Genomic DNA, 26,864 nt, shown 5'->3' with positions numbered 1-26,864 from the left:
TGGAAAAAATCCGTATGTAATACCTGTTTACATACGGAATTTAATCCGTATGTAATGTTGATTTTATATACGGATTTTGATCCGTATGTAAAAATCCGTATGTAATGTTGATTTTACATACGGATTTTGATCCGTATGTAATAATCTGTATGTAATTCGCGTTTTTCTTGTAGTGAAAGGATATTGAGAGATAGAAAAACCTAAAGGAGTTACCCGTCAAGGAGAAACCACTTGAATTTTATTTTCTTGATTTCCATGTAATGACCAATATGAGTGGTTAATTCTTTCCTTTGGAATTGGGAGTAATATGTTCAAAGTCTTATGTATTGAGGTGAAATTTATTTATAATATTTTGTTCTTAATTGATGATTGATATTATCATTTTATTATTAAAGTTTGAATCTTTATTCATGATTTTGATCCTTAGATTTGAAATGTTAATTGTTTTATAACATATGTTCGTAATGATAAGACATTTTTATAAATATGCAAGGAATCGATATTTATAAGACATTCTTAATATTTTTGCTTGCGAGGAATCGATATGAATAATTTTTATATGTGCATCAATATCAATCAAGATGGAATGTTATATGTTTTTATTCATTGAAAATACAAACGAGTGAGACAAATGAACCTCAGTCCTAATTTTCCCAATTGACTCATCCAAATAATTTTCTTTGCTTTTATTTAATTTATTACAAAATAGAACAGAGATGAACAAAAGGGAACAGATGAACAAAAGAGTAAACTGAAGACAAAGGATATGAGAATGAATATCTTTTCTTTCTTATTGTTCAAATCAAAACAAATGATCTGAATATATACAAGTAGTACACTCATTCTAGGGTTTAACTAAAGAAGGAAATAATCAATATTAAATACTAGAATCATAATTCACAAAGATAAAATAAAGGTTATTCCCTTCTATAAAAGAGAAATAACTGATAATTAGAAAAGACTCCCAGTTAATATTAGAATCTTTTTGTAACTCTGGTATCCGTATCCTTTAATATAAGTTCTTACAAATTCATTATACAAACAACCTTTCAAACAAACTTTGACACATCTTTTCATATTTAATGAATATTATACTTGAAAGATTTTAAAATAGTTCCTTGTGAGTTCGATATTCGTCTTTAGGAACAACTTATTATTTCTAACTCTGTATACTTATCGTAAATAGTGATTGATTCATTACTCGGACTCATCGTACCCACATATTTCCGATGAAGTACTGACTGTCCCATATTTTTTTTAATCAGCAAACAAATTAATAAATTTGAAATATTAAGGGTTTTCCAACCTCTTAAAAAAAAGGAACAAATGTTGTTCTATATTAAGTGGGGTTATTAGCCATTTCCCTGCATATAAAATAATGGCCCTTACTCTACTCTAAATCCCACATTAGAAGGCCAGCCAAACCTATATGAGTGACTCTTCTTGGTACATCTAATCGAGTAAGCCAACAAAATGATAAGGGAAGACAAAAGTAATTTCTTTATCAAAATTTTAAAGCAGATAAGAACAGATCAGTGTAATAGAGAATCTGCATGATGAATTTGCAGCATAATAAGAGGGACATGATATCTAGAACAGAAGCAAACAAATTTATACATTCCTCTCTGTCCATACTTCTATAGTACGCAATTAAGTCAAAATCTTATCGCATACTCTTCTGATGAACCAAAAATCTGAGAACAAATTCACATGATTGCAGAAACATGTGTAGCCACTAACCACTATACTACTATCTCCTTGCCTTCACTTTTCACATATTATTCTATTCCCACAACAATTATCAAACAGTTTCGGCCTTTCGGAGGAAAATGAGCCAAAGTCAACTTTTGCTTATTTCTCAAAGCTACACGTAGCAGATTTGAAAAGAGTGTTGGATAAGGAAGAAGGGTGAATTTGTAGTAAGTAAAAGTGTTTTGGGATGTTTCTTTTTATGGATATAAATACACATGGTACCAAAGGGTTTGAAATGTGGGTTTGGAAGAGTAGTGTTGTTTGCTCAAATGTCTTGCATGAAGAGGTAGAGAGAGTGCTTTTGAGCCAAGGATGACTTGCCGGCTAAACTAATAACTGTGATCTCTTCTTAGGATTTACGGTTTACGGTTTTGTTCGCAAGACATCTTGGCTCACTTGTGCTCCCTTTCCTCTCATATGAGACTTGGAAAAGAGCTTTCATATTGAAAGAATGATATTTGATAATGTGTCATGTTGAAGAAATACTACATTAGCTATACTAAGAATGTGACTTGAAGTGTATATATATAATCATATTCTAAAATGTGGTTGCAGTTTTGTCATGATTTTTTATATATGCTGACAAGAATTCCTGAAATGTGCAGCTGATGAAAGTTTTTGTGATTATAATGAATTAAAAACATTTACACTGCAATTAGAATGTTGGATCATAATATTAATTTGAGAGGGAAAATTGTGAAACATGTATGCAACTGGATGTTAATTAAGGTTTCTGATGATAACTGTTTTCGACAATGATTGTCTTTCTTTTCGGTCGGTCTTTTCTTTCCTCCTTCCTCTCGAACGATCTCCGTGCTTTTCTTTTGCTGCTCTACTTCTTGTCTTCGTGAATTCTAAGTTTGGATAGTATTTGAAAAAGGTACTCTGATGCTCAAGAGAGTATTCGGTGTTCAACACTCGATGCTATTAGTACTGGATGATAACGTACATGATTCTTGAAATTTGTGTTTATTTATATGATTATGATGACCCCTTTTGTTATTGGACCGAATTAGGATTTTAGATTATGATTAAGATTGTATTACCTGATGTTTGATCACTGATTAGTCTCCTTAATCATCTGTTTAGATAATGATTTTTGTCGTATGGATCGATCTTAATCGGATGTTGGGTCTCCGAGTGTCGTACGGGTTCGACCGGTGCAATAACATCGGGTTCGACCGGTGCAATAACATCGGGTTCGACCGGTGCAATAACATATATAATCAAGTTGTTTAGTTGAGTACTTGAGTTTTCTGTTTTTCTGTTGTTTTAGAATATCCATTTTCTCTCTTTCTTCCTTATAACCCTTTTGATCCACTTGAACTCAGAGAGACGGGGAAAGATTGAAACAAGTCTAGGAATGTATCAGCAATGACAGTTAAATGCTTTAATATATGAGCCATGTGCTATTATGAATCTCATTTCACAAATTTGACTGCAAAATTGGTAACATGTGTTGGAATGATTCTACAACATAAACTACTCTGAATTCATATAAAATAGTATTCATTCAACAGTAAAAAAGTGGTTAATTGTACTATTAATTAGACAAAAATAAAGAACTGAGAAAATACACATTAAATAAACAACAAATAATAATGAAAATATTGATTTCAATTTAGTACATGTCGTGTTTTAAAAGTTAATTTCTCAGAAAAACAAAATCCTGTTAGTTCACTTGCCAAATTGTTTCATGCATTTTGTACTACAGTTTTTGCTAATTAAAAAGTAAACAACATTAGGGTGATGCCTTTGTTAAAGTTCATCATTACTTATTTCTTTTTTCCTTCCTATTTGTCCATAATGGAAGAGCACTTTAAAATTGATGAATAAATATACTATTTTACTTATAAATAAGAATTTTTTATTAGTTGTTTTCTTTTGTATTAAACTCCATGAATTTTTTATCTCATTTTATTTTAGTTTTTGGTGTTTTATATTTAATCATTTAAACTAATTTCTCTTTAAATTTAATTCAAATTTTAAAAATTGAACCTTGAAAAACTTTAACAAATTGAAATTATATTTTTTTATAGCTAGATGAACTAAATTTTAAAATTGTTGTCATCTTAACTATTATAGAATTAAGTATACTTTTTAAATTATACTTTATCCACATCATATAAAGTACAATAATATCTTCATCAAAACAATTTATTTTTCAATTTTAAGTATTACTGTTAATTTATCTTATCTAATAAAATATTATTTACTTTTAAATTGTAAAAATTTAATTTTATTGATAAATTTTATTTAAATTTTAAAATTCTTGTATAAATATTTTGCAAAACTTTAAAGTTAAATGACGATAGTGTGTCAGAAAATGCTGTGTAATCCTGTCCCTTGGGGAAAAAAAAAGTATAAAGACAACTTTTTCTTTTACTTTTTACTTTTTTAAAGAGCGATTATCTTCTTTAAAAAAAATTATTAAATATAAATAGAAACTAATTTTAAAAATAAATAATTGTTATTATTACAATAATTAAATTAGATATTATTTTAAAGGTTAAAAAATTATTAATATTTACACTAGTTTTTATTATTTATAAATAATTTTTATGTTAATAATATAAAAATTGTTATTTTAAATTTGAATAATTTTTTTTAGTTTTAAAATATATCAATTAATATAGTAACTAATTTAATTTAATTTTTAAATTTAATAACTTTTTGTGGTGATTAAAACTAATTAAAAAACAAATAATTTTTTTAATTAATAATGTTTGATCACATAATTTCTCTTTCCAGATTTCTACTATTAGAAAATTTGTCTATAATATAATATTATGGAATTGACTTTGACTATGGGTGCATCTGATTCGTAATTTTTGTGGATTAAACATGTTTAACACATGTCAATGACTAAACAACTCATGTCTGAAAACTGTAAGTCCACGTGGCCAAATAATAATATTGGTGGAAATTGTTTGTTAAATAAAAATAAAGAAGAAAATCAAAAATTGAAATAAGAAAACAATATATTTAAGATGAAATTGATAATATAAAACTTCCAAGAGATTAGGTTTCGCAATAAGATTACTTGTTGCCTTATATTATCTTTTATTTCTATGTTTTTTATTTTATTTTCTTTGAAGGTGAATATATATAACTTAATTAGGTTTAATATCTGACTGATTTGATTTTTATTCTTGTTATAAATAATGAATATGTTTGAAAAAATTCATAAAAGCAGCTGCAGCCATGGAAGATATCTGAGAACAATTAATACATACTACAATAAAATTATTAAATAAAAATAAATATTAAAAATAAAAAATAATTAATTATTATATTAACTAATTAAATAATATTTTAAAAATTAAAAATTATTTCTATTATTAATAAAATTTATAAATTAATTTTAAAATTATTATCTAACTAGTTATCAAGATTTTTGTTAGTAGCTAAAATATTAATAATTAATTAAATATTAATTTATAAATAAATTTATAATTTTAATTCATAATAAAAATTATTTCAGATATTAATATTTTCTTAGTCTTTAAAATACTATTTAATTTAATAAATATAGTAATTAAATATTTTTTATTTAATAATTTTTTAATAGTAAATTATAATAATTTGAATTCTTTCAATTTTTTAGAGTTAAATCATTAAAATTTAAATGAAATTATATTTTTATTGAACCAACTTATATATTAAATAGATTTAAAGTTTAGAGTTTAAAAATATTTTTTTTTTTTTTATCAGCAATCAAAAATCAATAAATATGAACAACTTTAGGAGTGGTTCAACCCTTATACAAAGTTTCTCTTTCTTCTCATCCTACCAAGAAACATCTACCATACTGACAAAGCCACATACCTAAACTCAAACACAAAACAGATAAAAGACATCAAGAGATCAATCTCATACAAGTCAAAGGGTACAAACACCAATTAGAATAAGAAAAAAAAAAACAAAACTAGATTTTGAAAAAATTCATAACCAAACCTTTACTTTTGACTTGTCAGCCACCCACCCTCCTTTAAAAAAAATGACATTGTTCTTATGTTTCCTAATTTCACTCACCACGCAGACCCAAATAACACTCCAAACATTATTGACTGAACTTGACACAGGATCGTTGTAAAACACAAACATCACACCAAGCCACTCAAAACATTGACTCCAAACAAGTCAAACAAATTTGTAATCAAAAAATAAATGGCGGTAAGACTCCTCCTCCTTCCCACAAAAACTGCACACAGAATTTTCAACCACTACTCCACGCCTTACCAAATTGACCCTAGTAGCAATCTTCTATATTCTTTAACACCTTCCAAGCTGTAAATTGTGCAGAAGGTAAAGTTTTACACCTCTACAACTTTCTGTACACAGAAAACTCTTCCTCTTCACGATCCCTCCTTAATAGAACATAGACAAAATTCACTATACATTTAAGATCTCACCATAGTTCACTTGACATATTGTAGTTCACCTTAACTTCGTTTTTGTAGTTTCTCCTTATTTTAAATTCATGAAAAATTCTAAGAAAACCTCAAATCAAACTTCTTAAGATAACATTTGATAAACCCTCTATTAACTACAGAATATGCTTATGAAATGCATGAAATAATAGTTAATTTAAACTTCGTCTAATTTCCAATGATAAATAATTTTTTGTGCTACTAATTCAATATATTTTCAAAACTAAATGCATTATGAATATAATATTATAAAGTCCGTCTCCATCATTGTAAAAGTGAACATAAAGGTACTCTTACCACACATAAGGAACAATAGTGATTCGAGAATAGAACAATAATTTTAGGAAGCAATCGGTTTTTAACACGTTAAATCTCTCTTGACCAAAATATTGACAGATTGTTCCATGATGGGATTGACTTCTGAATAGCCTGCAACTTTTGTTCAGTTTTTATTGGCTGAGATGTTATTCCATTATTGCTGCAACATCTTCTTAACTGGAAAATCTCCAAAGTCAAAGTTCTCACCTTCTTTTACAACCCTTTTCTGCGCTATATATGAATTATATTATTCCTTACCACCTATATACTAATCATTAAGATATCATTTCACAACTCATGTCCACCCTCTTAAATATCGTCCAACATATATATCGGACACGTATATGAACTCCTAGTTATATATTAATGTCTGAACTAAAAAATATTTATTAGATATCTAATAATTTTAATACGGTTGTAAGATAAAATAATAATCTTTTATTCAAATTTATTGTATAAATTTTTATTATAATCATAAAAAAAATTGAATCAGTTATGGAAAACATCTTTTTACCACAAAGAAAAAAACTCAATCATATTTCTTTATGTAAATCTTGATTGTCAATATATATAATTCATAATATATATATATATATATATATTTGTGTTCCGACGATGTTTTAGATTTTAAAGATTACACGAGTCGAAATATTCATGTCGTATCTAATGTCTATGATAACTTATGTCTAGTCTTTCAGCTAAATCAATCCATGTCCATTTGCAAATGAAATTTAAAAAAAAAAAAAAAAAAAAAAAAAAAAAAAAAAAACTTGTCAAATAGCATATGCTATATATGCAATGATCATGACACAGATAAGAAAAAAGCATGGGCATGTAGTGGCACAAATCCTCATTGCCGTCCCTTTTATGAAAGATGCTATACCCACAAAAAGAAAATCAATTTTGAGGTCAATTGATTGAAACTTGAAAGGATGGTGGAGACCCCAGCAATCTTGATTGTGCAGAAGTGGCCGACCCAAATGCTGAAGGAAAGCTTTTGGAAGAAAATCTCAGCATACTTTTTCAAATGGAATGCTTTTATCAAACAGATAGAATTGTTGAGTTGTAATACCTATCAATTTTCTCCAAAAGATTTAACAAAGTCAAAATGAAAATATTGTTCATTGCATGAGAGCATCAACTTTTGCCACTATAAAAGACCACACTAACTCACTGATTACAGCAACATATAGAGCTTGAATTGGCTATGGATCCAAATTCATATGCCAAGGAAAAAACAAGTTTTGAGAAGTCCCTTTGGTCTAAGAGTCTTTCATGGAGAGGTTGAAAGTGGAATGAAGCCAAGGATGACTTGCCGGCATTGATTTCCTACCAAACTATAGCAAGTTAGGTGGTTTCATTTCCTGGTTTTTCCGGCAGGTTATCTTTGGCTATATTTCGCTTTTTTCCTCTCATGTGAGACTCTCATGACTTTCTCTCATATAGTTTCAAGAGTTCTTAGATATTACTAGAATTCCATGTTGGATGTTGGAAAAATATCAGCAAATTTGATTAAGCTGTCAAAAGTCAAATATATATCTGGTTGAAGATTCATCATCAACTATAGATTAAAACATTTCATAATATATAGGTGGGTGCGATCTCATAAGTTGGTTTTATGAGGTTGAGTTAGACTTAAAGTTCACTTCTTAATTGTTGAATTTATTGTAGTGAGTGTTTGTTGGCCTTATTAGACTATCTGTTTATTATAATAGTTTTTATTATTTCTAACTTATCTTCTTAAAGAGTAGAAGCTCCTCAATTTAACTCTTAAGATTCTATTTCAGGACTTCTGTTTGTTAAAAACATTGCTTTTATAAAAATATTCAAAACTATGTTTATTCTTTCAACGCCAAACTTCATCTTACAACAATTTATACAAGTCAGACTACAAAAAATTGCTAACAATTTATTGGACGATGATGATGATACTTTTTTGTGTGTGTATTTCACTATTATATTACACAGATGAAGATCATTTGGTGAATAACACTGCTGATATAGTCTTTTACACGTCTTTTGTTATGTCATGTCATGCAGGTTTTTTTACATGGGTGAGTGAGGTTTTATCGTGGCTATATACATCAGGGACGAGAAGAACTCTTGTGTGTTGTCAAAAAAGTGAGATCAACTACTTCTGTGTTAGATTTTGACAAGTTGATTAAGTGAGTTTTCTGTGAGTAATGGTGCTACTCCTTTCTATGCACTTAAAGAGTGTGTTTCTATAGTAGTATCCAGTATGTTCAATATAATCTCACATCATTCAGAATTTGAGATTAATGGTAGTTATATACTTTTTTCTCCTTCAATCCATCGAGACGCATTTTAAAGATAAAACTGTGACGGGACACTAACTTCTAAAACGGATAAAAGTTCAAATACAGTGATTTATTTTAACCATGATATGATTATAAGACAAGTGAAAGGGTAGAGATTTCTTATTTCTTACAAGGTGAAATAGGGACATATTATGTACTAAGCTTTATATAAACATGTAGGAATTTGGAACACAGTTTTACAAATTTTAATTATGTATGAGGATGTTGCATCAATGTTTATTTTCTTGTCCTGAACAGATAATGGGGTGGAATAAGCAAAAGTCTAAAAGTGAGTTTTTTCTTTTTGTATTTCCATAATTTGTAAGTCGTCTCTATAATTTTTTAATTAATATTTTACTTTTTGTGAAAGTGATTTTCGGATTATCTATTTTAAAAAAAATCAAAGATAGAACAGGAAGATTATTTTAATATTTTTCTCTTAAATGAGATGCACTTAGTAATTATGGAGGTGCAGAATTAAAAATCCGGAAAGTGTCAATCTTGAGCCCAATGCATGAATGGGACAAAAGTTATATTTACAGACAAAAATAGCGAAAGCATCATTAAAAACCTTCATAATCTAATATTTATTTTTCTTCTCTCATTTTACTTTTATCTAATATAAGAAATGAGTTTAGAAATCTAAAGAAAAGATGAAAGATTTTATATTTTAAAAAAGGAAAATATTTTAGATAAGTGAGAAATGAATATACACTAAAAAAATTATTAAATAAAAATTAATTTTAGAAAAAATAATTAGGTACTATATTAAATAAATTAAATATTATCTTATAAACTAAAAATTTATTGATATCTAAAGTAATTTCTATTATTAATAAAAAAAATTAAATTAATTTTTAAATTGGTATCTAATTAGCTATCATAGTTTTAGCTATTAATTAATTTTGATTCTAAAGTTGATAATTAAAATCTTGGTTGATTAGATACCAATTTAGATAACACTAATTTTTTTAGTCTATAAAATAGTATCTAATTTAGTCAGCTAACTATTTTTTTGTATCTAAGTTTAGTTTCTAGTTAATGATTTTCTGATATTGATATATAATTTTTCATTTAACTTAAACTTTCTTTTTTAAACTTATAAAATAGATCTTTACAAAATATATTATTATTATTATATTTATTAAATTCAATAAATATATGACATCTCCAATAGTTTCTTAAACTATCTTTTGTGATGTTTGTACTATTTTTTTCTATCATCAAAGTGTCATATTATGTTTAAGAAACACATTCAATTTTGTTTCAATGGTAAACAGTTTCAAGAAACTTAAAAAAAAAATCATACTTTTATATTTTTTTTATTTAGTTATGTTTCAAATAAATTTCAGTTAGAAATTTGTTTAGTTTTACTTGAAAATTTGTATCTTCTAAAGGAAATATTTCTTAAATAAAAATTTTAAAATTTCAAAAACCTTAGTGTTTTGCGATTTAAAATCTCTCCAAGAAGTTTCTTTCTATCAACTAACTCATTAAGAAAAAATCACCAAATATATATATAGAGAGAGAGAGAGAACTCTTAGAACTAAAAAAAATATATATGATCTTACCGTTTAATTTAAAGTATTATTTTTAAAAAAATTAATTATTTGTTTGTGTTAAATTAATGCGTTTTATCCGTTTAATAATTAGTGCAATTTAAGATTTGTTTTCACATACATTAATAATAGTGATAAATATTTCATTATTGAATCGGTTTACAAAATAACTCTACTGTTTTGATGATGCATTTTGTACTGAAACGAATAAAACCCTTAATTTAAGGATATATTAGGAACTGAACAATTAATCTTTTAATTTTAATTTATTTCACAAGACTAAAATTTCAGTCATTCCAAGATGAAGTGAGTATTTTTTTTATTTTTTTAAATAAGATTTTAGCAAAATTGTTTCAAAGGTCACACATACTAATGGTTAATCTGTACAAAAAGATAAATTATTACATTCAATGTGGATAGAAAAAGTGTAATATCAATAAAAATATATTTACTAAATTATAGGTCATTTTATAAATTAAAAATTTATTAGTATAATTTAGAATATAAAATAATTAGTAGTTAAAATGTTGATATAATTAATTGTTAAATATTAATTTAGAATTTATTTTATAATTTTTTATTAATAATAAAAATGTTTTAAATTTCAATAATTTTTAATTTTTAAAATAATAATTAACTAAAGTTAGTATATTGACTAGTTTTTTTTTTCTAAATTTGATTGTTATTTTTAAAAAAAAATAGTATTTGGTGGGTTTTCATTAATTTCAAATTAGATGTTAAATTGGCATTCTTTTCATCTTAGCCCTTTATGTAATAACTATTTCCTCTGTATCTTTGATAAAAATATTATTCCTTTCCATCGGTTAATTTTCAAAGTTTACCAAGATAATATTGTTTTTCTAATTACACATTTAATTAATTAATAAAGATTAAAAAAATATAATAACACATAAATATGCATTAAAAAAATAAAATAAAAACTAATATCATAAGTAACCCATTTAAAAATACATTAAAAATATAAACTTAAATTAATTCCTTAAAAGATCATAAAAGAAGAGAAGATTATAAAGCAAGCAGTTTTGAAAAAGAAAACAAAATATAGTTATTTAATTTAGTTGATGAGACATTGATCCCAAAGATATAAAATTTGCCCTAATTTGGTTGACAAACATATTTACAAATACACATGTTGTAATTCTTAGAATAGAGTTTACAAGTTCCAACACCCATATTGTATTTGGCAGCACATTTTGAATTGCAACAATCTTCATCACATTGTTCTTTGCAGAGTCCCTGAGAACCAGTGCACTTCCTTATAGTTTCATCTTCTATCACAGACTCAGATGAATCCAAATCTCTAGAACCACCATTTGAATCTTCTTTCACTTCTTTTTGCCCTAAGAATAATGAAAAAAAAAATTATCAAGAAAAAATTGTATACATATGAACGATGATCCAACTCATACAAAATACGAAATGTATCGTGCATCACAAAATCTTCCAAATAACTACGTATCAATTTCCGTCTAACTAACAATAACAAAAACAAACTAAATCGAGAAAAGACAAGTCAAATGATCAAGACACCAATTAGAATAAGATAAACATACAAAGTATAATTTAGAAGTATAATCCAATATCAAAATTTCAACTGAACCAAAAATATCTCTAAGTGATGTAACACTTCATCTTTAAAAATAATTTTATATATCTCTAAGTGATGTAACACTTCATCTTTAAAAATAATTTTATTTGTGTGACACCAAAATTCAAATGTTCTCCAACTATTGAGCCTGTTGAGTCCTTTAATAGAATTATAATAAAGAGCTTTAATAGAATCATAATGATGATTAAGAAAGAGACTAACCTGTTACCAGCAGAATGAAAATGGTAAAGAGAAGAAAATAACAAGAGATGTGGTTCACCATTCTGATAAAAAAGAAGTATTCTTTGTTTATGACTTTGATGTGATATGCATTAAGGATGATAACTCTATAAATAAGAGTTATTGTGCATTGACTCGAGGCTAGCAACATTAGGGTTATTAAAAACTAATTTAATGACAGTTTGGCTAAAGCACAAATATACTATTATTGCTCTTAATTATTGATATTTTTAATGAATTAAAACATTACAAAATGATGAATATTTGAATGATGGAATAAGTTATTTGGCTTTATTCCTAAACAAAACAAAAGAATTTCATGCTTATTGTATAAATACACTACAAGAAAATCATGAAATAGAAATTAATTTTAGAGAAAAAAATAATTAATTGTTATAGTAACTAAATTAGAAACGATTTTAGAGACTAAACAAATATTTGATTTCTCAATTAGTTTCTATTATTATTAAATGGTTTCTAAATTGATATCTAATTAGCAACCAAGGTTTTTGCTATCAAATTTAGAATCTAAATAATTGACAGTTAAAACTTTGGTAGCTAATTAGATATTAATTTATAAATTATTTAACAGTAATAGAAACTAATTTAGAAACCAAATTTTTTTAGTCCCTAAAATGGTCTCTCTAATTTAGTTATTATAGCAACTAATTATTTTTTGTCTCTAAAATTTGGTTTTTTTTCATGATTTTCTGTTAGTCACAGTCGTATTCATGATAAAACAATTATATTATATTATTATCTTATAATTTTTAAAACTTTCGTTATCAATTGATCTTTGGATTTTTTTATTTAAATATTTTTCAGTATTTAAAATAATGAATGTCATTAAGATAATTGATAAAATAGTTTATCACAACTTTTTTTTAATAATGATTAATATAATAGTAAAAAATTCAAGCTTAGTTTAGTTTGACATTTTAAAATATTTGTTTTCACTAAAGATCAATATAACAAAAAAAAATTAAAATGGAATTTTATGAACATTATTTGTTTGAAAAATTAAGTTATTGATAATTTTTTAAAGAATTATTGGTGTACTTTTTAAAGAGAAATAAGAAAAATAAGAAGAAACACTACAATAAAATAATTAAATAGCAACTAATTTAAGAGACAAAAAATAGTTAGTTATTATATATTAACTAAGTTGGATATTATTTTATAAACTAAAAAATATTATTGATATGTAATATAATTTTTATTATTAATAAAAAAATTATAAAGTAGTTTTTAAATTGGTATCTGACGACGTTATATTCTAAATTAATCACTAATTTATAATTAATGACTAATTTAGAATCTAAAGTAATTAGTAATTAAAACCTTAATAGCTAATGTTAAATATCAGTTTAGAAATTATTTTATAAATTTATATTTATAATAGAAATTATTTCAAAAACCAATATTTTTTTATTTATAAAATAGTATCCAACTTAATTAATATAAGGACTACTTTTCTTTTTTAAAATTAGTTGTTATTTAATAAAAAAATGGTGAAAATAAAACTAGTCATGAAAAAGTAAATGAAGTGGTGAAAAGTTAAAAAAAAAAAGGAAACAAATTATATACTAGAAAACTAAGAATACATATGGAAATTAAAATGAGCTTTACTTTAAAAAAAAACATCACTTAAATATTTATTTGTTTTAATAATTTCTGAATGGAATAAAATTAATGCGCATTAAATTTTAGCTTAAATAGTATTAAATGTTATTTATGGAGTGTTAATTGAATAATTTTTTGCAACAATAAATGCTAAAGAAAGAAAGAAATTAGAAAATACTTTTATTTATAAAACTTTCATGTTAGGTATTATTATACAACTTGACATATCAGGTTGACATTTCAAGTAACAACAATCACATGAAAAAAAAAAATATTATTAAAAAAAGAAAAAAAAAACTAGTAATAGCTAGAAAAAAATACTTTTTTTTTATAAAGTTTTCATGCTAGGTATCATTATGCAACTTCACATATCAGTTATACTAATACCTCAAATAACAATAATCACACGAAAAAAATATTATTAAGAAAAAAAAATACCTTTCAAGCACAAATTAGGCACAGAAAATACATTTTACTTAATAGTAATGCTAAAGACTTTTATTTCTCTTTAATAGTCCTTTTAGAGTTTATGACAATTTAATTATTTTTTTTAGTTAAAAATATAATTATTTTTCTAATAATCATACATTTACTTTTCATCTAATATTAAAATGAAATGAATTATTCTCAATCTCAACCTTCCATTTATCTTCCATTAATAAGTTTGGGTTTTATTAGTAGATATTAATTATCCTTCTACAGAAACAATAAGTTATCTCTTGTCAATTTTGTCCAGAATTATTCTAATTTTTCTCTCCTCTTTATAATATATTAAAAATAAAGATTAACATTGAAGGTAAAAGAAAAGTAAAATAATTGTGAATATGATGAAAGAGTTTATGTGCCTTTCTTTTATTATCTTCTACTAAAGATACATAAGATAATTATAATATTCAAAATATTATAATTTTATAATATACTTAAATGTAAATATGAATATAAAATATATAAATGAAATATATTATTAAAATAAATTTTCATTTTCATTTTAATAATTTTATAAAAAATATGGTTTTCGTTTAACATGAATTATTGAAATAACACATTATTTTTTATTTAACTCTTCTTTTAAGAAAAAATAATGTAAAAATTTAAAATGATAATAGTGAAATATTGTATGTAGTTATGCAAATAATAAACTTTTGATACCTAAAAAAAGTCACTTGAAATTAACTTAAAAAAATTGTGAATATTAATTAAAAAAATCCTTTATTATTATTATATATATTGATAGAGAGAGAGAGAGAGTAATGTGGACATGACAAATGACCCATTAATAAGATGGAAAATTAAGATATAAAGTTTCAGTTATACAAACCAGAAAGTACCATTACTGGTATATAAAACTTCTGAAGCTATATCAATAAAGTTAAAATTACAGATCTTGATGATACATTTCAAACCCCTAATTTAACAGCATAAGCCTGATGAAGAAGCTATGAAGATTGCATGAAGGAGTAAAGTAAAGCATGAATTTCTTGAATGAATGGTAACATTTGTATTTTAACTAACAATTTGCATTTGCAAAGTTTTACAAAGAAGAGCAATCACAAAATGAGTTGATATGATTCCCCCAAAATCAGAAAAGTTACACAACCCAAAATGAAAATAAGGGGCAGAGGGGAATGAATCAAGCCATTGATCCCTATCCCTAAGGGAAGCAACACTAAAATGTTAGCCTCCTACCCAACATGCATTAAGCCACTGGGAACTGTGATGCCAGTACACCTTGCACTCAGTATAAATAAAAATGTTGTAATTTACAACTGTTACCCTATGAGTGAGAGACCAAGAAGAAGGAGGTGGAAAGCAACAGCTAAATCCCACCAAAGAATGGGTCAAAAATGGCTGGCTCAAGGTGCTGAGTAATTAGAAAAAAGCTGCAACAAAGTGTCCAGTGTTCCAGGGTTGAATTTCCTAGCAAATAGATAACATGGCTTCTGAATCCCATTCCATAAGCAAGGCCAACTTTGTGCTTTTCTCTGTAGCAATTTGTGATAACTTGTTAAGTCACTCAATGCATTATTCATTCTCAATCAATCAAGGATATCAAGAAAGGTCTCAGAGAACATACCTTCTCATCACTGGAGACATGCACACTAACATCAATGGACTGCGAATATCATATGGAGTAATGAATATCCATGATCTCAGTTACAAAATATATTGAAAGAGCAGTTCAATGAGTAAAGTAGACAAGTAAATTTTTTCCCACAACACAGAAAAAGGTTGCTCAAAAAAGACATGATTGCAATACATAAAGACAATTGATGGCAGCAAGATATAGAGAAGACGATGAGACCAGACACTAAAATCAAAATATGCCAACTTTACAGAGACTACTTCCAATACCTCTGCGGCAACTTCATAAAAAAATAAAGATAAATCATATATAGTGCCAGGTGCATGTACCTAAGGATATTTTCAAAGTTTTTCTAATAAAAAATTTCATTGTTTGGATTTCAAGGAAAACATGGTACATAAGATTGGATATTCTCTTTACACCCACATCACAGGTGCCTGTTTCTGTATTGAAAAATAAATGTATCATAGCATAGCACTGTACCGTAATATTCTTCAAAAGCTCATATGTAACATCTCGAACCCTATAAGATTTTGGATGCCACTTTCTCTCAGACCAGTCAACATGAGTTGTTGACCAATTTGCAATTCCACCAGGATCAACAATCTAAAACAGAATCTCGTTAGTTAATAGTCTTAAACTCTTAGAACAGGCCAAGATTACAGATAGAAATTCTCACCTGGAAGAATGTAGGTAAGTAATGCTCATCTGCAATGCAATTTTTCCCTTCAAAACCAGGCTGCAATATCATAATATTCACGTTAATAATTGAGCATAGCCAAATTTAAAAATGATCAAATTCATACTTCGTCATACATTTGAATGGGCACGTGTATGTGTGTGTGCGTGTATATATATTTCCACAGATATTGTGTTACTTGCCACAATAAGATGCTCCGTTTCAAGTTTGAATTCCAGAACTGGTCTCTATGATTAAACATTCTGAGTAACAATAGAAGAAGCGCAAGTGGAGCATCCATTTTACTTCAAAAAATTAATAACAGTTTTATTAAGAACTGAAAACTTGAATTTTTCAAATGTATTTTTCAGCATTGTGAATTTTCTCACTATTCATAGTTACACTTGAAAGGCAGAAATGTTTTCTCCATAGAATGCAATTATTTATATTTGAAGAAAACGAAACAAACATCTCTTTCAAGGAAAGGAATATAACAGGAGGTATAAAGCTTAATTTTGTAGAGTAGATGCACGCGATTATGCAAGACTTTGGCTAAAACGAAGAATGCAAACTCAACTAATATTTATGTTCTGAAGTCTAGATGGGATTTGTTCCTGCTTCATAACAAGGTAATATCTGTGAACCATCTGGATAGAGTGAACAATTATGCATGGCCATGCTAAATGAATCAATATGGGATATTGATCTCATTTGTTTTAATCTCTTCCTTTGGTATTAAGAAAACAAATAATTGAACTATACAAGGATGACATGATCATTGCCGTGTGTTCAATTATGATATTTGGACAAGGGAATTAGGTTGCACAAAGACATATGTCATGAAAACTTTATGTCTAATCACAACACATTCTCAATATTGGGTAACAGTGATGTGTTGCTAGATATCCCTCAGTATTGCTGATGTTAATATTCAAGTGGGAGATTGTTTGTTTGTGCACTAGATATTCTATCACATAGCTTTATACTCTTTAGCAAGGATCCCATGATAGGTATTTCTCCTGCCCGGTTACTTTTGATCCAAGCTACCAAGCCTGACCGACTTAAATTCTGTTGGAAGTGTTCAACTGATAAATCAACTAGCTTTGTCTTTAATATAGGTCCAATTGTATCAGAAACCATAATATCTCTATTATCATTTTCTCTTATACCACTGATGCTTTTCCTTTTGTAAGGGGGAAAGAGCTAAGATATTAAATTACTCCTGGCATCAAGTTTTCATTTCAAATTTAGGAGAAAAATGAATGAGAGCCTAGCTTAGGATAGCTTCTAGCTTATGGAACGTTTTCAACATTAAAACCTACTATTAAAACTTTTAAGACAAGAATGCGAAGCTTGGTTAAATTAAATAGGTGTTTGTAAAGAAGTTACACGAGGGAGGGAGTTTCCTAAAGAATTAAGACGCACAAGTTGACCATAACTTTGCAGGAAGTTTTATTCTTTTCATTTCCTTGATTCATCTTATTTTCCTATTGGTGCAATTGTTTGTTGAAAAGTTTACAAACCAGCTCTAAATACCCATCGCTATGAGAAGGAACTTACGGCAGAATACATATATTGTATAAAAGAACATTTCATGTAAACCATATGCCAGAGGCACATAATCAACGATAATGTATTTTACCCTAAAAGTGAAATTCTTAAACTTGCTTGGTTCGATGACCATGCCAGTTCAAAGCAAATTAAGAAAATATTCAATAATGATAAATAAAAGAAATTGCTCAAAATTTTAATGGAAACAGTATTTAAGAACTGCACCTGACAGTAAGACTTAAATTTTGAGTAATACAGGCTGTCAGCCATAACTATAACAGCATGCTGCCGCTTCATTGAAAACCACTGCATCAGGAATCTAACAATTAGGCAGAGACATCTAAACAGATGACATAATGAATTGAGCCAGAATTTATATTGTATAAAAACAATTGTGCTCCATCACATCATGTGTGGTGATATTAAAGCACAACAGGAGGCAAATAGGACTACAGAAAAGTAAAAAGAAAAAGGGGTGATTTCAGGCAAGAACAAAGAATACTTCTGTTATTGATAATCTATTCACCACTATATTTTAAGCTAAAAGACTGGACTACGGCCGTATCTTGTAATTGATGCTTTAGTAAAGCCTATTGACATAAATCATGGCCACCTCCTTTATCCAATTGATATTCTTTGAAAAGGGCAATTGCAAAATTAAGTAGCCCAAATACTAAGTTCAAATTTCACATTCCATGTATTCTAGTAAGCAAACAAAGTTTCTATTTGAAATAAAGAATTTCCTGCAAGCAGCCTATTTTGGGGTAATATACCTGTGCACCCTTTCTAAAGTTCTTTATCTCAACTTCGGGTAACATGCGTTGCGAATACCTGCCATTGCCATGAGGACCAGGATCCTTAAAGCTAAGAAGAAAAAGAAAAGGGTGGATCAGTTGAGGACACCAAATTGGTGGTAGAAAACAGAAATTAGAAGAACAACCCACACTACAGATGAACACACGGTAGTATACTCTATGTAAAGCATGACATACCAATCAACAAAGCTGACGTTTGTGTACATCAGATAATCAAAAATATAATCAAAAGTATACAATGGCACACAGCTGCAAAACCAGTACAAAAGGATTAGAAACTAAAATAAATATATATACATAACGTAAGTTACCTGGAAATAAGAACAGAATTAAAAGCAATATCATGATACATATTTACCTATCAGAAAGTAAAACAAATTGCTGGTTATCGGGATCTTGTAAAGCATTTGCCAGTAGTCGCCGTTCTGCATTAACCATAGATATTTTACCCCACACCACCTGCAATAAAGTAACCAACTATTAACATAGCGCTAACTACAAAACAAGATTATCATAAACAACTGATAATTACACTAGCTACCATAACAGCTACTTTTAGAACAGATAGTCTAACTTCAAATTGAATTCATAACTTATTATAAACAAAATTCCAACTAATAATGATATGTTGCTAAGGCATTCTCAAAAATAGTAAAGTCACAGAAGTAAAACTAGACTGAACTTCCTAGCTTATATATAATGTTATCCTAGACTTGTAACATTATTCATATAAGTAAACACATGCACACTATAATCTCTTAAGAGGAAGTAAAGTGTGAAATTGGGGGCTTATGTTACCAATGCAAGATATTGCCATTTCAGACAGCCAGATTGACAGAGTCAGCACTACATTCCTATGCACGATGTCTATTAAATAGTTACAGCATCAGTTAATCTCTAGCGTTGATAATAGGTCCAAAGGAGATGGTTTCATATATTTGGGTACTCTAAAGTAGGAGATTTGTTTTGATCACTACATTAACAAAAGCCGACTCATGTAAAGAACTTAAAAGGAAACTGAAGAAGAAAAACAAGAGGTAACAACATTAAACAACGATTTAAATTAAATACATAAACATGAGCAAAACAATTGATAGGTGATAGGAAACAGAATAATCATGATGAGACCTGTTACACACATGGTCACTATGTATATCCTGATTAATAAAATAACAGATGATAGTAAACAGAACAATTGTGACACTGGTTACGCACCTGATTACTTCGTACATCCCGATTAACAAAATAACGGCTCACGTGAATTGGTTTAGTCTTAGATGCATGCACATATACTGAGAATTTCCCTTCATGTCCCTACCAAAAATGAGAGAGAAAAGCATTATTCCAGGTTAAGCACACACTGAATTAGCATGGTTCAGAAGCAAAGACAATTAACCAACAGATTTACAACTACAAACTGTAACTGTCCATTCTCCCATATGCATGTATCAAGAATTTATGAATCAAACATATTTTACATCTTGTGGCGTACATTTATTATATATTAATAGGTTAAGTTCCAAACACTTAACCTAACTGTAAACCCATTATTCATTGCATTCTGTTAGGACCCGAAAGACCATTGACAAATTTCATGCAAAGCACTTGTTCAGTATTCAGATAAGTGTACAATAAACAACTACCCTAGTTTGTCATTCCAGTTTAGTCTCACCATCCCAACAGTAGGAATAAATTTTCCAAATTCTATCAATTCCCGACATCCTGATGTTTCTCCCTCATCCTAGCACTTTTAAAACAAGAATGATAAAACCCAAAAGTGTTTCACAACCAATGGAATCACTAGTGTCATTGGAGAGAACAGCAGGTTATTTCTCTAACTCGTCAAAGTAAAGATGAAACTAAACATTGACTATACTATTACAGACTGCTATATTCCCAAGGATCATATGTTTTAGAAGAATCACAAATGTTTTAAAAAGTAAGTATTAAATATATTTTAGAAAGGAAAACACATTAGTTGATTTAGTAAGAGAGAAATAAGAGCTTGCACATCCTAACTCTTGTACAAGCTAGCCATCTGTCCTTGTCTTGTCCTGGCTAAAACAATTGCTATGCTTGACTTGCTCACATATTTGTTTGTAAAAGAGATTATTTTAAGACATGTGTACATGAACTAAAACAATGCATCAAAAAATAATCAGTTACAGATAACACGTAACAATTCCTTACTTGGAAAAATTTATCCCACAATCTTTCAAATGGTAGAGAACCAGGTGACAAAAACATGAAGGCAATTTTTGGATTCTTTGAAAGAACTGTAGGTGTTTTCAAAATATCCCTAACAACAGCATGCGATGCAATCTCTTCATCTGTGTACTGCCTTGCGGGAGCTGGTGGAAGCCAATCAGAAATTGACCGGCAACTTCCAGAAGAAAAGATGTAACAAGCAGAACTGCTTTTTGGTGGGTAGATATAAGCACATATTAGAAACACGCACACGAATAAAACCAAGACAATAATCCACATTGGCTTCTTCATAGGAGGACGATGACGAGACCCAGGAAAGATCTGCAAATCGCCCATGCCTAGGCGCAAATCTTTTGCTGTCTTCATCTAGCACTTGAATCACAATTTTCACCACTTCCAACCAATTTCCTTTTCATTCATATTCTGCACCACTCTAAAATAATAAATCAAGATCAATGGCCAAAAAGAAATCTTCAACAGGTTGATGCAGAAAAATCTGAAATAAAAACACAAAACAAAGATACATTAGCAAACAACTCGGCCATTTAAATCCACTAAGGTTCAGAAACCAGCATCTGGACCCAAAATAATATGCACAGTGCATGCTAAGGTTCGCCACAAAATTAACTACAATAGCTCAAAATGTGATCAAAGGCTAACTTTTGATACATTTTTCAACCCCCATAATAACTTACTGTCCAATGAAAATAACTCGGTCAAAAATTCCAAACTTTAAGATAGGGATGCCGAAATCAAAATATCTTAATATATGTTAAAGATTAAACAATCCTAACCAACAAATTGTGAGGAAGAGGGAGGAACTAATATGTGTAAGATTGAACCCAAAGTCAAAAGAAATTTTCTTAAGGCAATTTATAAATGAAAAAAGAAAATATTTACACAACATAACATATCCCACACACTCCAATCTGATCCCACAAAGTCCCAGTTCCTCAATCATTAGAGAGATTACGTAAATATACAACAAAACCCATGATCAGGTGGGAAAGGGATGTAACTCTAAAAATCTAAAATCATAAAACAAATCTATTTCCATTGCACCACACCTTGCTAGTACAACCAAACACGATAATAACATTAAGGAATCAGAAAAAAGGAATGTCCCAGAGAGAAAAAAAAAAAAACACACGAGCGTGAAAAGTATGAGCATTTATTACATCTCATAAATTAACACAACTGATCAATTCAACGTTTTTTTCATTTCCAATTCAAAGGGGGCACTTCTACAAGTAACACACAAGTATCCACCCATACCAACACCACGTGAAAATTCAAACACAAAAACTCATCGAAGAAAAAAAAAACTTCCACGTTGAAATTAAATTATCTTGCAAAAACACTACACGATTTCGTTGGTTAATTTACCAGAAAAACACCAAACAGCCTTAGAGATTGAAATTGAATTATCTAGAAAAACACTACACAATCTCATTAATTAATTCACCCAAAAAAAAGCATCCCCTTCCCTCCTTCACTGTTTTCAAATCTTCCGCACCCAACACCCCAAACGTTTCAAAACAAAAACTTTCTCTCTCACACACGCAGTGAGAATTGAAAAACGGAGTGTTGATACCTGCGACTTGAAGAATGCAAAAAATTCTCATCATTTGTGAAAGGAAAGATCTCAGAGGGAAATGGGCGTTGAAAGATCTATGGTAATAGGGGAGGAGAATCGCAAGGAAGCATGCACGATCACAAAACACATACGCGAGAAGAGTAAGAGAGAGAGATAGAGTATGTGTGTGCCTCTATTTCTTTGTGATGGCTTCTCCAAAACGCAAATCGTTTCGCTTTTCTTTGTTTCTGTGTTGTGCTTTTTGCTTTCTCTCTCTAAAAAACCAAAAGGGTCCCTGTTTCTTCACTGTAGCAGTTGCACACATGAAGACACAAAAAAAACAATCAATGTCTTGGTTGGTTATAATGATTTAGAAATAAAAGTATTAGATAATGAATAATAATAATAATAATAATAATTTCTACATGAAATCAGAAATTATTAAAAATTATTAATGTGAATCATCCATTTTAGGTATTTTAGATATTATTTAGTTTAAAGTTGTGATGAATTAGGAGAGAAAATATATTTAATTTATCATCATCTCAATTCTTAAACGATGTAATATTATGATATATTATCTTTAAAATAATATAATAATTATAATTATAATATATTTTTAATTATTGGTGTAAAATTCATGGATGTATTTGCAATTAAATGACAAACTAGGTCATGCATTCTAATAAATATGCAAATTAATTAAAAAGTAGGTAAAAAAACAAGAATATAAATCATAAACAAATATCTTGAACTTTGAAAATTATAATAAAACAAAATAAGCATCTTTGAAAAAAATAAGAAATGAAGGAAATATTTATTTTGATGAGAGAAACTCTATATATTTGTGTAAAAAAAATTAAAAAAAAATGAGGTAGCATTGGTGTGTGTTGCAATGGACCAATGAGAAAGTGTAAGTGTGAGACCAACTTAGGGTTGACTAGGACTCATAAGGTCCTTCATCAAGAATAATGTCCTTTTTCCCATTATAGTGTTTGTTGACAAAGAAATTTGGCATTTTTGTCATCACCCTCTTGTCACATTTGCAGCTTTTGGAGATGGATTGCACTTTTTGCTGCTTTATTCATTGTTCATTGCAAAAACCAAAGTTGGGCAAAGAAAAAATAAATAAAAACCCAATCTTTATTTATATATATATAGAGAGAGAGAGGTTCCAAAATGTAGAAAAATATCAATTACAATTTAAGGGTTAGATTGAAAAGAATATATTTATGAAGTTATTAATTGTGTAATGTTTAGTAGTAAAAGTTACACCATGCATACTAGTTACATAAGTGTAAATCATTTAACATGTTTTAATTATTAACTCATATTTTTAAAAACTCATTTTTAGGTTAAAAGTTCTTTTTATATAAATTATATATACACAAATTTACATAATTTGATATCTCATATATATATATATATATATATATATATATATATATATATATATATATATATATATATATTTAAAATTAATGGAATATATACTTTTTAAAATATAAATAATTTAATCACTTATTAAATTTAATATGAATTAGTGTAATAATATAAAATTATAATTTTGAGAGTGATAATAATAAATTAATTTTATTATATGAAGTTATTTACGTTGTAGTCTTAGTTAAAATTTACATCAAGTTATATTTATGTTTATGAAAAAGGAGAATTATTTTTAAACTCAACTCTTTATATATGGTTAGAATTAAAGACTAAGTTTAAGAGAAGATAAATTAAATTATAAAAAAAAATCAAAAACTTTTATAATTAAATATTTAGTTGTTGTTCTTTTAATGCGTTAAAACTATAAGATAAGAAGAACAAAAGAAAGATTTGGAAAAATAAAAGAGTGGAGGAATAAGAAAGACTCAAAATTTATATTGATTTACTCTTTTTTTAAAACTACATCCATTTATTTGAAGTTCACACTATAATCAAACATTTATAACTTTTTTTTTTCTCAATGCAAACCCTCTATCAGTATTTAAAATGATTTGAAACTCATATTTAAAAAAATTGTGTCGAATGAGATGAAGATCAGAGAATTACATAAAATATATCTTGTTAGATTTAATATTAAAACTACTTTTTAATTTGTAGATTTCACTTAATAATGAAATATTGGATTAAATCGCACTTTTAATATGTTAAAATATTTATAACATTGTTTTGAAATCACAAGAAAGTTTTACCTATTAAAAACTCATTTTAACATATTGAAATAAACCTTCATAATAATTCAAGATTTTTAAATAACGTTAACAGATTGATATGATAAAGTAATTTATTAAAATATTCATTACAGTTATTTCAGACTTTAAATAATAACATTTTAATGGATTAATATATTTTTTAATCAATTAAAGTTATATTGTCAAAGATAAGTTTTAAACAGTTTTTTGAAAACAACATTCTTTACCATAATAAAGATCAAACAACTCTAGAGAGGAAAACTTACATACATATCAAGATATAAACACACACTGAGATACATTTAAGTCTTCAATCTTCTTTTTAAATGCTTTGAGAGATGAATTCATCAAATACAGTGATGAGAATCAAAAGGATGTTATCAATAGAAGAAATGGACAAGGGTCAAGCCCAAAGTCCAAGAAGGCCCAAGCCCAAGAAGCCCAAGTCCAAACCATGAGGGGCAAGGCCAGGCATTAAATAAAATAGCATCATTTGAATGACTCTTGTAGGAGGTGTGGATATTAAATAAATAGGTGTGAATGTATTAGAGAGAGTCACATTGTTCATGTGACTTAGTAGGGGGTGTAGGTGTAGTTTTTAGGAGGTGTCATAGTAGAAAAAGGTCACACCTCCCATGTGACTTGTTTTTTATGGGAATTTCAAATGAGTTTCATTTGAATTTTCCCACCTATTTTTCAGCACCTCTTAGGCTATAAATAAGGTGCTTGCCTTTGTAAAATTCAGAATTGGAAATTAGAAGTAGAGAAACTATACTCAAGTTTAGAGAGAAATTGTGAGTCTTGTTGTCTTCTTCTTCCTTTGCCTTATCTTGTGTGCCAATGGTGAGCTTCAAGTGGCGGCAACCTTTCACTTATCTTGGAACAAGACTCCAAGTGGCGTGAATGCAATTCCAAATTCTCAAATCCAGCAAGCTTCATTCAATAAGTGTTCATTCTTTCATCTCTTGCAATTTCAATCGGTAGTTTCCAATGTTTTAGTGTTCTTCATCCTTTTCACCGTTTGAATTTGTGTTTCTTAGCTTATTCTTCAATTTCTGTTCAATTCTTGGTGTTTCTGTTTTCAATTACGTCTTGTATCTTGTTTTAAGGTTGTGTACAAGGAAATAGCACTCATAATGAGTTTGGATCATCATTTTGGAAGGCTTGGTCTCCATTGATGACTCCTTAAGCTTCTTTGCAACCATTCTGTTTTCAGCTTGTTGTTTTTGTGGTTCTGATTTCGTTTTCCTTTATTCAAGCACTCTTTGATCCTTTAATTGTTGTTATCCTTTTCCTATAATGTTGTTTTTAAGAGTTCTAAAGTGTCTATGTTCAATGCAAGTCATATCATACAGTTTATCACACTTGGCACCACTCCAAAAAAATCTCCATATTTGAAAACAATTGAGTTTGTGTGTATGGATTTGTATTGATACAAAGAACCTATACCAAGGCAGAATAAAGAAAATTACAAGAAAACAACACACCATCATAATGGTAAATAGCACAACTGGTATAGTAGCAATGAATAACATCACACAATTAATATCATTTTCTCACAGTTTGATGTCTTCAAAAAACGGTAGAAACAAAAACAACATAAACAAACCATTGTTTCAAACACATTCAAAAGTTCAAACTAAGAAATAATAAAATAAAAATGAAAAAATGTAGCATGAAAAACCTAGTATTCCCTTACAAAATTAAGTTCATCAAGTTATTCTTGAACTTCGATAATCCAAATATTGAAAGAATGCAACACACAACTCATAGTGTTCCTTCTGTCTAGTTTTCCATATTGTCCATTCTTATCAAGAGCAACTTCTCAAATGGAGATAGGGGAATACCATGATCAACACGAGGAACATAAGGTAAGATATCAATAACTCTTGTTTCAACCTCTTG

General features: G+C 28.0%; 2 protein-coding genes and 1 long non-coding RNA gene across 5 annotated transcripts; 1 reads left to right on the top strand and 2 right to left on the bottom strand.

The window, feature by feature from the left end:
• Nucleotides 1–7,690: 7,690 nt before the first annotated feature.
• LOC137821267 (uncharacterized) lies at nucleotides 7,691–8,812 on the top strand. The gene is made up of 2 exons (XR_011082772.1): nucleotides 7,691–8,094; nucleotides 8,544–8,812. It is a non-coding gene; the product is annotated as an uncharacterized lncRNA (long non-coding RNA).
• A 2,684-nt stretch (nucleotides 8,813–11,496) lies between these two features.
• On the bottom strand, nucleotides 11,497–12,302 carry LOC137822445 (uncharacterized). The gene is made up of 2 exons (XM_068627332.1): nucleotides 12,212–12,302; nucleotides 11,497–11,741 (listed from the first exon to the last, which is right to left on the bottom strand). The coding sequence occupies exons 1-2, from the start codon at nucleotides 12,270–12,272 to the stop codon at nucleotides 11,497–11,499; spliced, it is 306 nt and encodes a 101-aa protein (XP_068483433.1). The 5' UTR covers nucleotides 12,273–12,302.
• Nucleotides 12,303–15,326: 3,024 nt separating this feature from the next.
• On the bottom strand, nucleotides 15,327–23,118 carry LOC137821544 (glycosyltransferase BC10-like). Of its 3 annotated transcripts, none has more exons than XM_068626185.1 (11): nucleotides 22,783–23,118; nucleotides 21,171–21,684; nucleotides 20,196–20,294; nucleotides 19,339–19,439; nucleotides 19,158–19,229; nucleotides 18,939–19,029; nucleotides 18,391–18,471; nucleotides 16,615–16,674; nucleotides 16,419–16,541; nucleotides 15,927–15,965; nucleotides 15,327–15,834 (listed from the first exon to the last, which is right to left on the bottom strand). In XM_068626185.1, exons 2-11 carry the CDS (start codon nucleotides 21,552–21,554, stop codon nucleotides 15,706–15,708), a joined length of 1,179 nt encoding a protein of 392 aa, XP_068482286.1. In that variant the 5' UTR covers nucleotides 21,555–21,684; nucleotides 22,783–23,118; the 3' UTR covers nucleotides 15,327–15,705. The 3 variants fall into 3 exon arrangements, with proteins under 3 accessions (XP_068482286.1, XP_068482287.1, XP_068482288.1); XM_068626186.1 differs by having other exon boundaries at nucleotides 21,171–21,621; nucleotides 22,783–23,097; XM_068626187.1 differs by having other exon boundaries at nucleotides 21,171–21,611; nucleotides 22,783–23,021.
• Between the last annotated feature and the right edge of the window lie 3,746 nt (nucleotides 23,119–26,864).

Source organism: Phaseolus vulgaris, chromosome 9, assembly GCF_000499845.2.
Source record: "Phaseolus vulgaris cultivar G19833 chromosome 9, P. vulgaris v2.0, whole genome shotgun sequence".
NCBI classification, from domain to species: domain Eukaryota; kingdom Viridiplantae; phylum Streptophyta; class Magnoliopsida; order Fabales; family Fabaceae; genus Phaseolus; species Phaseolus vulgaris.
This window is presented reverse-complemented; position numbering and strand designations above follow the sequence as displayed.